Below are 15,766 nucleotides of genomic sequence, written 5' to 3' on the forward strand. Positions count from 1 at the left end.
CCCCATGCTGTTTATATAGCTTTCATAGGGTTTGGTTGTACTGACTTTTAATTTCATTCCATCATGATCTGATAAGATGCAAGGAATTATATCAAATTTTTTTGGTTCGGTAAGAGTTGCTGTATGGCCTAAAATATGGTCTATCTTGGAAAAGGTTCCATGAGATTCTGAGAAGTATATTGTTATTGTATGAAATATTCTATAGATGCCTGTTAGGTCCATTTGATTTATATTTTTAACATCCACAGTCTTTACTGAGTTTTTGTCCAATTGAGCTATCTAATGGTCAGAGAAATCACCCAGTATTATTGTACTAGGGGTTATCTGGGGCTCCAATTTTAGTAGTGCCTTTTATGTAATCAGTTACGCTCATACTTGGGGCATAAACATTTATTATTGTTATATCTTCTTGTTGGATTGCTCCCTTTACCAATGCAAAGTGACCTTTTTTCCTTTTTCTGATATAATTTTTGTCATATGGGAGTAGCTACTTCTGCTTGTTTTCAGACTCCATTCACATGATCAATTTCCATCCTTTCACTTTCAGGTTGTGGCTGTCTTTGATGTCTCTTACAGACATATAGTTGGGACCTGTTTTTTAATCCACTCTGCCAACTAACATCTGTTAATTGGAGAGTTGAGACAAGATACCTTCAATGTTGAGATGTTTATTAACTTCTGTCATTTTATTGTTTAGTCTAGTTTCTCATTTGCTTAGCTACTTTTCAAATGAGTTTTTTTTTCCTGTGAGCTCTGAAGCTTTTTCAATTTGTTTAATATTTAAGTTCTGTAGTGCCAGTTTACTAGTCATGAGTTCTCTTATTAGTTTCTGCTTATCTTGAAAGGTTTTTATTTCATCCTGAGTCTTGAATGATCTTTGCTTGATACAGTAGTCTTGGTTGACAGTTATTTGCTTTCAGGACTTGGAACACATTGTTCCAAACCTTTAGGGCTTGTAGAGTTTGTACTGAGAAATCAGAAGCAATTGTGATTGGCTTGCCTCTTAATATGACCTGATGTTTTTTCTCTTGAAAAATATGGAACATTTTTTTAAAAAATGTGTCATCCTTGTCCAGGAACCATGCTAATCTTCCGTTTATCTTTTCAATTTTAGTGTATGTGCTGCCAAAGCAAGCTCAATTTGTCATTCTTCAGTCTTCTTGATCACTTATTTGATCGTTTTTCAAGGTCTAAGAGGAGATGCCATCTTTGTGGTTTGCTTTCAGCTTTCATGGAACAAAGCTGAGAATTCAAAATTTCATTTTCTGCTCATGCAGGAAAAAAATTACAAAGAAAGATATTTCTAAATTATTAGATGAATCAGAAGATCACGAGAGGCAGACATAGCACTATACTCTAGAGATAGTGACAAAGCTGATTGTGTAAGTGAAATTTCAGCCTGTCTTCAGATGACCTACATTGCAGAATTTTCCCATTCAAGTAGTGAATAATATGTTTCTATGAAGGGAACATACTCTCACCCAGTTAGATTGTAACAGAAAGGATTTCACCATGCAGTAATTTGCCATAATAAACTGGACCACCTTGCTTTGCTAAAAGGATGTCACAGTACTATCTTTAATGTTTATGCATCAAAATTTATTTGCTTTTGGTTTTCAACTTAAGAAGGATCCACTGGATGCAAAGATGATAAATGTTGATAAAGTTTTCCTGTTTACTAAGAGTTAAAGCACTGTATTATTTCAGGGAGGTAGACCTTGCTTCAGAGACAGGACACTGTCCAATACCATACAAGTATACAATATCAAAACCAAATTTTAAAAATACAAAAAAGAAAATTTTATTAATCCTTTTAAAAACTTGACAAAATTCAGTCTTCCGTATTTTACCCTGGCCTGGCTCACCTCACCTTATCTCTACCATAGTTTCATGACTACTCAGGCTTTCTTCATTTTGCTTCAGGTTGGTTAACATTCGACATGTGATTGTGGTCCTCTTTGGAGATTTTGTTGTTGTTGTTCACAAATAAATGCAACATGCTTTATGTCTGAGACCAAAACCCAACTACCTTCCACCCTATGAGATCTACTTAATCTCACTTAGCCTATTGGCTACCATTTTAGAAATGAGGCAATAACTCACTACATGGACATACTATTCATTGTTAGACTGTGCATTTAAACAGTATGTCCTCTCCTTTGTTCTAATAATAACATTTCCACTAAATTTACTAATGGTCCAATTACAAATCTACTGACAAGAAAACATATGTTCTAATACTACTGAACTTTAAATATAATTACTTGTGGAATCATCACAGAAAAAAATCACTAAAACTATAAAACCATAAAACATATAATAGCCAATAATCATAAAATATACTTAGGGCTTATTATTTGGCAAATAATATTCTAAATGCCCCAAATACATTAAAATAATTTGCTTCTCATTTTTGTGGTAGTATTATTCATTTTACACATGAGCAAACTAAAGCACAGAGATGTTACTTACCCAAAGTTACACAGTGGCAGAGCCAATATTTAATTTCAGCTTAGTTGTAGAGCCTACACTTAATCTCTACATTAAATTGCTTTCTCCAGTTAAGAAAAAAAGATCATCACAAATAGATAAGCTATAATTTTATAACTTTCAACTTGCTTTCATCATAGTGAAAATAAAATAACACACAGCTTACAAAAATAAATTTTTATTAAAAGCAGTAGAGTCTGAGCAGGAAGACAGTACAAAGAATGTAAACAATGTAAACATCACTACATTCAGCTCAGCCTGATTGAACGCTGAAAAACAAGTCTAAATGCTCTATGTGCTCTTGCTAGCAAGATACATTAATTCTATTTTACACAGACAACACAGTCTAATTTTGAGTAGGAAAAAATATTTTATCGAAGTCGATCCCAACGCCAAATACTGGCATCATCACAAACTGCTATAAGAATGCTGCTATCCCTGCTAAAACTGGTTTGTCGAATAGCAGCACCACATTTATGATGAGTCAGTGTTGTACATCTAGGGAAAAAACATGACAAGAGGTTAAATATTTTACATTATACTACCAATATCTACCTTTAGAATGAATAAGAAAATAAACAGATACCAAGTCTCTTTAAAAAGAATTTAAAACCAGACTATCTTCATTAAAAGTTCAATCTCAAATCTCATAAAATTTGGGTATATTTTAAACTCAAGAGGCACCATATAATTTGTACAAGTATCACCAAGGTGCTCATTATTAAAATAAAAAAAATACTTGTAACTCTGAAATTTGTAAATGTTAAAATGTTATTTAAGGATGATATTGCAAATGTCAATATTTCTTCTATATTTGCATAAAACTTTGGGGGGAATAAGGCAGAAGTCTTTAATATTATAGAAATTTCTCAATACTTACTTGGCTTTATGAGGATCTTCTACTTCTAAATCCCAAACATAAAGTTTGCCAACCTGATTGCCCAATGCAAGCATCTGTGTAAACATTTTTAAAAACATCAAATTAATAAAATCACCATGCTCCAAGGCATTCAACAATCCTAAGACAACTTTCTTACTTCAGAAAAACCTTGGCTCCAGCCTCTGACTGCGCTCTTGACTATTTCTTTGGATCTGATTTGTAAATAGGAATAAGAGCAATTAATATTTCACAGGTGTCCTGAGTAAAATAAGAAGGCACTTCACAATTTTATGAAGGGCTTTACAGTTTACATTGTAATGTGGTACTCTTTTTTCTGCCCTGCCTTAAAGAATTATAGCAACAGCTGTGGAAAGCTCTTCCAAAACATGTTTTTCTTTTTCTTTTTTTTTTTTTAAAGAAATGAATACCCAGTTAATTTGTTACCACAGAATCCTAACAACAGATTTCTTTAACATTTTAGGTAACTAGTAACTAGTATTTAACCTGTCTTCCATGCTGATTTTCCTAGGAAAAAGCTACAGAAGTAATTTAACACTCCAATCACTAAAATATTAAATGTTAGTAACAGTTATTATGGAATGTAACCCAAATTTAACTACTGATACCAAACTGCCAATTTTATTTATAACAGGTATTGCAGATGGTATACAGAGCCCACAATGGCAGAATATTTTAATCAATACAAAACATCAAGATAGATTCTTAGAGAAAAAAGAACATGGATATAACAGAAAAAGCTAGAATTACAATGGTGTTTTATAAGCCAAATAATTTCAAAATGTAAAAATATGCTGCTACCTTTTGCCAGAAATCCATAGAAAACCTCATGTACCAAATGTCACACTGGCTGTAATCAAATCTCCCAAGAATAGTCACATTAGACTCACTAGGTTTAATTTTATCTATATCATCTTCCATTTTGCCAGGTTTCCAGCATACAATGGCATTTTCACAAGACTAAAAGAGAAAAATGAGAAAAACAAGTATTAATTTTAGAACTGAATTTTAAAAATTTAAAACAAGACTATTATTTTAGAATGACAAGTCAAAGAATGTGGTTAATCCAGTGATACACATTCATTTGTATACAGTCAATGTCCACATTTGAGTATAAGAAATCTGATCAACAAAATTAGACAATACAAAAAAATTATGTTGTTTGGAATATTCATGTTGGAAGTCACAATTTCTCTTCATAATCAAACCACGTTCAGCTCTAGATACTTTGGTACCCAGAGATACTTTGAAATTACATTTCAAAGGTATAATTATAAAAACACTGTATTAGAATACATGGCTTTTCAATATCTGGTCCTTCTTTTTATCACCAGTTTCCCTAATTTTCCAACTTATTTCTAATCCTTTATTGGATTCTTCAACCACAATGTCTGTACCACCTGACAGGTAACAGATATAATGAATTCATTCAATGTGCCTTGAAGATCAGGTTTGAAGTAGGGCAAAAGGAGGCAATCAAAGCAGTAGTTTAACATCAAGACACCAACATGTGGATGGGCTCAAATGGTATGAAGTTATACTTCTCTTATCATGTAACATTGACTCTTTGTGCACACATTCCTACTTAGGCAGGAACTGGTAAAGAATACAATGAAAAGAAAATTTCAAAACTGTGGGTGCCTTTCATATTATTAATTGGTAGAAGCCAGACATGCTGACAAAAATCTTCTGATGAATTGGATAGTTCCTCACCAAATTACGTTATACAGCACAACCTCAATAACACCAGATTAAGAAACCTTGGTTTAAGTAAACAGTGCTCCCTGGATTTTGCTGTGCAGCTTACACTATCAAAGGTGGCAACCCTGCAGCAAAGGTCACTGGCATTTAAACAGTTTAACCACATGGTCATAAGAAGATCAGAATGGGACAACACTTTTTCTTTTTTTTTAATACCACGGATTGAACCTAGAGAGGCTTAACAACTGAGCCACATCCCCGGCCCTTTTTTATATTTTATTTAGAGACAGGGTGTCATTGAGTCGTATAGGACCTTGCTAAGTTGCTGAGGCTGGCTTTGAACTAGCAATCCTCCAGAGCCACTGGGATTACAGGCATGCACCACCATACCTGGCAGGACAACACTTTTTTTTTTCTTTTTCAAACATAATGCTATATGGTATCTGTTACACAAGTTCTTAACTACAAAGTACCCTCAGAGATCACCTTAGCTTGATGACTCTTGAACAACAACTAGATCAATAATAACTTGTGGAGTTTTCTCAGGAACCTCATCGTGACCCCAACCCCAATGAATCAGAATCTCTAAGGGGAAGGCAGAAGCATAAGAATTATAAAATTGTTCTTCATGTACTTCTTACTGTGCTGATAAAGAATATTTTCCCCCCCTGTGGTGGGGGATCAAACCCAAGGCCTAAGGCATGCCAGCCAAGCACTCTACCATTGAGCTACATCCCCAGTCAAGGATTTTAATTATTAGAGTCCCGCTTCATGGAAAACTAAAGTAAGGGAAGATAAAAAGAATTTACCAGAGCTGATTCATTACCTTCGAAATCATCTAGGGAGCGTTTTAGAATCACAGATTTCTAGGGTTCTTGTGCCAAATTTAGAATGTTTGGGGGATAAAGTATAGGAATCTATTTTTACCATGTTCTTCCAGTGATTTTTAACACAGAGCCAGATTTGAGATGACCATTAATATTTAGTCCAACCTCCCACCTAAATTCAGAAATCCTGTCCTTAAGTATGATTACATTCCCAGTATGGGGAAATGAACCCAGGAGTATGGGTTCATGAACCACTGAATTATATCACTGGTCCTTTTTATTTTTTTGAGACAGTGTCTCACTAAGTTGCTAAGGGACTCAAACTTGTGTTGTTCCTGCCTCAGTCTCCTGTGTTGCTGGGATTATAAGTGTGCACTACTGAACAACTGGCCAGATTAAGTTCTAAGGGTAGAAATTTAAAGCTACTGGCTGTTTATTGCTGCTACAAAAAAAAAAAAAAAAAAAAAGAGTAGATTCACTTTTCTCTATTAATTCCCCTGAATGTAACTTAAAAGACTAAATATCATATATAAAGCAAACAATCTTAAAGGTGAGAAAAGGCAGACAAGTTATGAACCCAGGAATGTGAACCATAAGAGTGTTGAGTTCTCTGGATTTTCTTTATATCCCAGACTGGATGCTAGAGAAGGCAACACAGCAAGAATACTAACAAGTAAAGACAAGCCTCTCAAAACAGCACAGAAAAACCCATGACTCATCTTCACTTGAACCTACAAAATCCTGGTAAGGAACCATTCTTAAGTCATAACTAAGTACCTTGATTACATATCCACTGGTATCCCATACTCTTAGCATCAATAAGGTGACTTTCTGGCTGGCCTAGTATTAGAGAAAGGCTAGAGAAGGCCTAATAGAGTCAGGACAGTCACAACCACTCAGTGGTAAGGCCACAACTAACTATCCACACAGCAGTGGAGACTATTAGATCAGCACTAATGAGGCATCCCAACCCCTCCAACTATGGTTGTATTAACTGAGGCCTGGTAGAAAGGCTGTGCTCTCCTTCCCCAGCTGAAAAGTATCAAAGAAGCCTACCACAAGGGAAGCTTAAAAGAAGATCTAGAGTCTCATAATACCCCAAATATCCACAAATCAATAAAAAATTACTGGGATACTAAGAATCCGAAAAATCTCAACTTGAAAAAAAAAAAAAAAAGGGACACCAATACTGAAGAAATAGATGTCATAATTATCTGATAAGGATTTTAAGGCAGCAATCATAGAAACGCTTCAATGAGTACAAATACATCCACTTGAACTAAAAAAGGTTTCAGAAACAGAATATATATGGAAAAATTTGAAATAAAAATTGTATTATAATCAAAATTAAAACTTCAATGGATGGGCTGAATAGCAGAAGACAGAGGAGAGTTAAGAATTTTAAAAAAGAGAATAACAGTAATTATCCAATCTGAGTAAAAAAAGAAAACAGAACTTAAAAAAAGAAAAAAATCCGAGAAACAAAATTAAAGATCTAACATTTCATCAGACTCCAAACTAGGGAGAGTGCAGGGTTAAAAAATAACTCAAATAATGGTTGAAAGGTTTCCAATCTGAGACAAAAATATGCCCCCAAAACATAAACCTAGGGCTGGGGTTGTGGCTCAGTAGTAGAGTGCTCCTGTAAGCATGTGTAAGTCTCTGGGTTCAATCCTCAGCACTACATAAAAATAAATAAATAAATAAAATAAAGGTATCGTGTCCATCTATGACTAAAAGAATAATAATAATAATAATAAATAATCTATCAAAGATTCAAGAAGGTAGTGAACGCTAACAAAATAAATCTCCACTCAAATTATACTCAAACCCCAAACTACAAATATATTCATGTTCAATCTAAAAACTAAAAACAAAGGAAAAATGGTGAAAGCAGAAACAAAAAGAATGCCTTATCTACAGAGGAGAAAAATTTCCAGAAGATTCCTCATCAAACCAAAGAGGGGACAAACACTTTTTCAATAGTTAAAAAAAAAACAAAACCTAAAAAACTGTGAAGCCAGAAAACTATATTTAGTGACTACATCCTTCAAGAATGAAGAAGAAATAAAGCCATCCTTAGATGAAGGAAAACTAAGAGAATTTTGTCAACAGCAGACCTACCTACAAGAAGTTTCCTGAACAGAAGGAAATTATTTAAGAAGTCATCTTGGCATTATGAGTATGGAAGAACAGAAAAAGCAAGATGAGTAGTATGTAATACTCTCTCCCTTTTCTTTTGGGTTTTCTAAATTATATTTGATGACTGAAGCAAGATTCTGATGTGGTTCTCAATATAAAGCAAATATTTAAGAGTTATAAATGAAGAATAAAGGAATGAAAAGTCATACATTTCACTTGAATTGATAAAATACCAATACAAGGATGACATGTTACACATATATAGTAAAGCAACCACTGAAAAAAACTACAAAGAAATATACTCGAAGATATAATACATAAATAAAAATGGAATTCTAAAAAATATAATGTACAGGAAGTAATAGTGAAAAAAACCCAGAGAGAGAAATAAAAATAAAAACATATAAACAAAAATAACCAATCCAGCAGACTAATATAATTACCTATGTTAAGGCTTAAATATAAATGGTCTAAATAAATCAAATAAAATAAACCACCAGAAAGGATTAATAACAAAATGACTCAATGATATGTAATCTATAAGAAACTTACACAACTATAACAAACAGATGTTAAAAACTAAAATATTACATAACAATAAAAGGGTTAAGGCCACCAGGATACAGCAATACCAAATATATATGTACCGAATAACAGAACTGCAAAACATGTAATAGAATTGTCAGGAGAAAGAAAAATCTATATATATATATAGTTGGAGATTTAATCACTTGTCTCTTAGTAAGTGACAAAACAGTATACATAAAATCAATAAGATACAGAAGAATTTAACACCATCAACCAATAGTATCTAATTTTCACTTATAGAACATTCCATTCAATATCAAAATACTTATTATTTTCAAACTCCCATGAAACATATCTAAAATAAATTCACAGAACTTCTTTAAAAAAAGAAGATACCAATAAAAATTAAAACATAAAGAGCAACAAAATAAAAAGTTCTTTGAAAAGATCAATACTGATAAAGCTCTAGAAAATGACAAAAAAAATACAAATTTCAAGAATAAAACAGGTTTTATCATTAGAGACCCAGTAGATAGTCCCAATTCATTTATATAAAGTCATTATTACTGATACCCAAACCATATTAAAATAACAAGGAAAAAAAAATTCAGGTAAGTTTAATACTTCATGAATCATCCACAAAAATACTTAGAAAATAGAATTTTACGACATATAAAAGAAATTATACAGCATGACCAAGTAGGGTTTATTCTAGAGAAACAAGGCTGGATCAATACTCAAAAAATAGTACAATCCACTAAATTAATAGGCTACAGAATAAAGAAAAATCATAATTTTATCAACCTATGAAGAAAAAGCATTTGACAAAAATGAAACCCATTTGTGGAAAAACTCAAAAATTTAGGAAGAGAATACAATTCTCAACTTGACAGAGAATACCTAAAACAAAACAGAACAACAAAAACAACAACAAAACCCAGCTAATAATTATGAGACTACAGTCAAAATGTCTGTTCTTAACATGGTTATTCAAAATAGTACCAACAGTTGAGTTCATCAGTGCAATAAGGAAAGAAAGAAAAGGCATACAGATCATATAGGAAAAAGTAAAATTGTCCTATTAATAGATGACAAGATGGTCTACATAGAAAATCCCAAGTAATCACAGAATCAACAAGAACAAAAACACTTCTTAGAAAAAGCAATTTATTTAGGTTGTAGGATTCAAGATTAATATTCAATCAATTGTATTTCTATAGACTAGTTATGAACTCATGGAAATAGAAATTTAAAATACAATTTAATAGCTAAAAAAGAGAATAAAGAATACTTAGATGTAAATCCAACAAAGCACAAACAAGGACTTGTATGCTAAAAGGTATAAATGCTGATAAATACAATTTAAAAACTAAATAAATGAAAGACATACAGTATTTATGGATTATAAGACTCAAGATATTAGTGCCCCTCAAAATTACATATAAGTTAAACATAATTTCAATCAAAATCTCCTTCATCCCAAAAAGAAATCCCATTAAGATTTTCTTTTTTTTTTTTTTTGGTAAATGTAGACAAGATTCATTCTAAAACTTATATGTAAAGGCAAAAGAACTAGAATAGCTAAAAACAATTTTGAAAAAGAATAAAGCGAGAAATCAACCTATCCAATTTCAAGACTTATCATAGTGCTATACAATAATGAAGACCATGTATGTAATGATGGCACAGAGACAGACATACAGTTCAATGGAACAAAGTATGTTCAAATAATTTTTGACAGGTACAAAAGCAATTCAATGGAAGAAGCATAGTCTTTGAAAAAATAATACTGGAGTAACTGGATATGTATAGGGAAAAAACTAACTTCAACTTGAACCTCATACTTTTTATAGAAATTAACTCAAAAGATCATACATTTGAGGGAAAACATAGCAAGAAAACAAAACAAAAGAGAAAATCTTTAAGGCCTAGGACTTAGTGAAGAGTTCTTAGACAACATTAAAAGCATTGCCTACAAAATTTTTTAAAAAAATCAAAAATTGAATTTCATAAAAATTGAAGACATTTTAAAGACCCTTTTAAGAGGATGAAAAGCTACAGACTGGAAGAAAATATTTGCAAACTATGTATCTGACATAGGAGTCATATTTAGAATATATTAACAACTCTCAAAACTCAACAGTAAAAACAAAACAAAACCAATCCAATTAGAAAATGAGTAAAGATATGAAGAGACATCACCAAAAAGGATATATGGATGATAAATAAGCACATGAAAAAGATGTTCGACAACACTAGCCATCAGGGAATGCAAATTAAGACCACGATGAGATATCACTACACACCTATCAGAACAGCTAAAATAAAAAATAATGACAATACCAAATGCTGGCGAAGATTCGGAGACACTGGATCTCTCATACATTGCTGGTGAGAATGTAAAATGGCACGGCCACTCTGGAAAATAGTTTTGGCAGTTTCTTAAAAAACTAAACAAACTTAACCATGACCCAGCAATTGCCCTCCTAGGCATTTATCCCAGAGAAATGAAAAACAAGTCCACACCAAATCCTGTATAAAATCATTAATTAGCAGCTTTATTTGTAATAGCCCCAAACTGGAAACAACCAAAACAACCTACAATAGATGGTTAAATAAACTGTGGTGGTATACCCATACAATGAAATGCTACTTATCAATAAAAAGGAGAATTACTGATATAAGCAACAACTTGGATGGATCTCCAGGGCATTACATTGAGTGGGAAAAAACAATCTCAAAAGATTCCAAACTGTTACATTCTTGAAATGACAAAATTCATGTGATTAAAATAACAAGAAACTACACACACATTATAATAACAGTGTCAATATCCTGGGTTTCATATTGTGTTATACTTATGTAAAATATGACCATTAGGGGAAATTAGGAATTGATCACACTGGACCTTTCTGTACTTACTATCTTTGAAATTTCCTCTGAATATAAGTATTTCAAGATCAAAAGTGTAAGGGGGGAAAAAATAAACAACAGCAGTAAAACTATACCCATAGGAAAAGAAAAAGAAAATAAATTAGGTTCTGGCCCAAGAATACATGAATATCCTGAAATCCGCATCAAGAAACCAAATAGCAATTTTTTCCAAATCTGACAATCCAAATGTTCAAATAACATCACCAATAACTTCTCTCAATTGCCATCTTAAAATGTGTGTGTGTGAAAATTGAGCCCTCAGTATCTGTAAGAGAATGGTTTCAGGACCCCCCCCCCTCCAAATACCAAGTACTTTATATAAAATGGCACAGTATTTGCATATACCCTACACATATCCTCCCATAGACTCTATTTATCTTTTGGCAAAGGGGATTGAACCCAGGGGTGCTTTACCATTGAGCTACATTCCTATACCCTCCCCCTTTTTAAATTTAAGACTCAATCTCACATCTCACTAAGCTGCTGAGGCTGACCTCAAACTTGCCATCCTCCTGCCTTAGCCTCCCAAGTGACTGGGATTACATGGGTATGCCACTACACCCAGCATTCCCATATACTTAAAATCATCTCTAGATTACTTATAACATCTAATGCAATATAAATGCTATGTAAATGACTGTTATATTGCATTGCTTAGAGAATCATGACAAAAAAGTCTGTACATGTGCAGGTTTTTTTTTTTTTTTTTCCAATCAATGGTTGGCTGAATGCAGGATGTGGAACCCATGAATATGGAAGGGTATACCTACATCCATCAACATGTTAGAGCAGGATATGCAGGATGGGGCTATAGCCTATAAACCAACCAACTCCAGCCACCTGTTTTATAAATAAAATGTTATTGAAATAGACACAAACATATCAATAAAAAAAGAAACACTGTTGGTTTTAATTATTGGTTATTTTGCAACATCATCAAGTATCAGAAAACACTATCACTTTATAAGCTACATTTCTCTTACTGGAGCACAAATAATTGTATTATTCCCAAAATAAGTTTTCAAATCTACCAAAATATTAGACTTTGAGAGTCTAATATTTTTCCCTTCTAGTATTCATTTTAACCAAATGAATTTGCAAAGTTTCACACACACACACACACACACACACACACACACACACACATACACACTCACACACTTGCACTCTCTTTCTCTCTGAAAGTACAGCTTAACTGCAGTTTCTTTTCATACCTTGGAAAGTATCAAATCGCCTAACCATCGCACACAATCAACATAATTCCTATGTATGTCTCTGGTAGAAAAGTCAGGAAAGTGGATTTTCTGGGAAATAAATGGCCTGAAGGAAAATAGAAATGTAAAAAGTTAAAAGAAAAAAAATATTAGAAATGACACTAGTTTTAATTTTTGAATTTATAAAACTCTTTTTTGTGGTATGGCCAGGGGCCTTTTGCATGCTAGCCAAGTGTTCTACTACTGAGCTACATCTGTAGCCTGACTTATAAAACTTTTAAAAATAAAATGTGACTCTCAATTCCTCTGTTTCCAGACAACTTATATTTCAATCTGTTTACTGAAGAGTAAGTCTCCATTTTTTTTCTCTATTTTCTTCCATTATCAATTTTCAATCTTATTTTTGTCCAATGATATTTAAAAAATAAAATTGTACTACATATGACCCCAAATTAATCATTCAATTCTGAGTATCCTAACCAATAAAAAAGAAAGAGATCTGATAGCAGGGGTGAAATTTTCCCACAAAAGTACACTAAACTACTTATTTAATCCTTTAAAATTCAGCATTAATGGTCTATGAAAGTTAACATACTTAAGATAGCCATCTTTCTGGAAGCAACGAAACATCATCTCAAAGTCAGCTACAAATAAATTTACAGTCTTGCCTCAAGAAATAATTTCTGAAAAAGCCTTGCAGAAATCTGATAAAGACCTTTCCAAATAATTTCTATATTTCAGAAACTAAAATGTGACTCCATTTCTTCCCTTAAAGACACTTGCAAGAAGACAATGAATAAGATAAGCTGCTACCAATTCTGAAGTTACTGGTTTTAATACTACACCTAATATTTCTAATCTAGTAAATAATTCAGTTTTGTGTGTTTTTGTTGTGCTACGTATAGAACCCAGAATTCATATATGCTAGGCAAGTACTTTACCAGTGACTGCTTCCCCAACCCCAAGAGCCGGTTTTTATACTGAAATAATTATAGAATTACACATCATGAATTAATTGTCTTAGTCAATTGACATGTTCTCTTCTTACATTTGCCCTCATATGTAAAAAGCATGTTGGGCTGCATTATCTGGTATAATGCTTCCAATTCAAATTCTGGGAATTTGTTAAAACATTCAAATGTTATTGATGATTTAACGTAAATTTTTAACTGTTACACAATTACATTAAATGCCTTTAAGTCAAGTACATATTAAAAGTCTTATGATTAAACTCCTTCAAGGAGAAAACCAACACAACTCAATATTATTTTCTGTAAACTAAGAAATATAATTTGTATTTATTTCAGAAATATACAAAATAATTTCAAAATACAAATTCAACACCATATTAGTCCATGGTCTTTTAAAACAGAATTCTAAAAGTTGTATTTATTCTTAAAGGTCACTAAGGTTTGATGAGTGTACTTAAATGTAGCTTACAAATTTAACTATTATTAATATAGTTTGCAAACCAGAAGATAACCTCTAGCTCTTTGCTTAAACAAAAAGGCAAAATTAGTATATGTAAACATATGTTTAAAATGAAAGTGTTAATGATAGCCTCATGTAATGCTTAAAAAAGTTAGCTGCATTAAGAATTCAGGCATTTCCAAAACTGAGACATTTCAAAAACACAAGGAAGTTACAAAATTGCCCACCACACGGTATCATGGAACAAGACTTCTGAATTCAAATTTTCTCTATTTAATGAAGTGAGATTCATTTAAAAAAAAAATGTTATATTATCATTATTCTTTTTAAATACGTTCTATTATCTTGAATTAGAATTTACTGATGTGTCTTTTACTTTAGTCCACTAAAACTGTTAATATGTGGGCCTGGGGTTGTGGCTCAGTGGAACAGCACTTGCCTAGCATGCATGAGGCACTGGGTTAGATTCTCAGCACCACGTACAAATAAATAACAACATCTAAAAAATATTTTTTAAAAAACTGTTATATGTGTAAATTTAAAAGGTCAAGTATATGCATAGCTAAATAAAAATCAGTAAAATATGCTACTAAATGAAGGCAAAAACAGTTCTAAAGGGATTGTAAAAACTGAGCCATAAGCATTAAAAATAAAAGGTTTCCATTTAAAAGGGGTGAATTTTATGGCAGATAAATTATACCTAAAGGTTATTAAAAGACTTCTAAACTTAGTGTTGGGGGTTTATTGAACAATTCAGGGAAAAAGTAAAACACATCTATTCAACAGCACAATAAAGCATATTAACTGTTACCTGTTAGTTTTATTGGGGTTATAATCATAAGATTCCTTAATTGCATTCATCATTCTCTTTGAATTGATTCTCCAAAGTTTAAGGGAGTGATCCATACCACAGGACATTATTTTTTCACCCAAAAGGTCATAATCCTATATGTAAAACAGAAAAGTTTAAATTAAGTATAAAAATTACCATCACAAATTATATTTGTCCAATTTTCACCTAACACAGTGAAAATTGTATTTCAAATTGTATTTCAAATACTAACTCCATTTTGTTTTTCATCTATGTAATCCATAAATCACAGTTTACTACTTCCAAGATTTAAAGTTTTATTTGGTTTGTCACCAGAGTAAACGAGTTCTTATAATATGGAAGGCCAGAAAGTAAATTACGTGAATTTTACTTTTATCTATTCCATTATATTAAAGTATTCCCTTTGCTTGATTTTCAAGGTATATATTGAGTGCTGAGGTAAAATTATTATGACACAAAAAGCTGAAAAGTTACATTGCTTTTCTTGTCCAACTCCAATCAAGAAATTCAATTGATATCTGAATTTGAACCTATGAGTCCTTAAACAACTCAGATTTTATTTTATACTAGTAAATCAAAATATTTCAAAGTTATATTGGTGTTAGAATTCACTTTTTAAGTGAATAAAGGGAAAAAAACACGAGAGTTGGAAAAAAGTCACCTTAAACTCAGTGTGAGCACAATAAAATGCTTTCTAAAAAGTAGATAACTTACTTCAAAGAAAAAGGGAAAATATATTTTTTCATTTTCTGCAGTACTCTGGATTGGA

The 15,766-nt window shown here is 32.2% G+C and overlaps 1 protein-coding gene across 3 annotated transcripts in view; it reads right to left on the bottom strand.

The window, feature by feature from the left end:
• Nucleotides 1-1,617: 1,617 nt before the first annotated feature.
• The window catches only part of EED (embryonic ectoderm development), a 35,206-nt gene continuing 21,057 nt past the window's right edge, over nucleotides 1,618-15,766 (bottom strand). Inside the window, exons 7-11 of one of the 3 annotated variants that reach the window (XM_081274557.1) lie at nucleotides 14,977-15,110; nucleotides 12,735-12,840; nucleotides 4,190-4,348; nucleotides 3,371-3,444; nucleotides 1,618-2,988 (exon numbers count right to left, since the gene is read on the bottom strand). In XM_081274557.1, coding sequence (XP_081130683.1) covers nucleotides 2,862-2,988; nucleotides 3,371-3,444; nucleotides 4,190-4,348; nucleotides 12,735-12,840; nucleotides 14,977-15,110 — 600 coding nt within the window. In that variant the 3' untranslated portion in view covers nucleotides 1,618-2,861. The remainder of the gene's footprint in view (nucleotides 2,989-3,370; nucleotides 3,445-4,189; nucleotides 4,349-12,734; nucleotides 12,841-14,976; nucleotides 15,111-15,766) is intronic. The other 2 variants (XM_081274556.1, XM_081274558.1) reach the window with 2 other exon arrangements.

Source organism: Spermophilus citellus (assembly GCF_964194105.1).
Source record: "Spermophilus citellus genome assembly, chromosome: 2".
Lineage (NCBI taxonomy): Eukaryota > Metazoa > Chordata > Mammalia > Rodentia > Sciuridae > Spermophilus > Spermophilus citellus.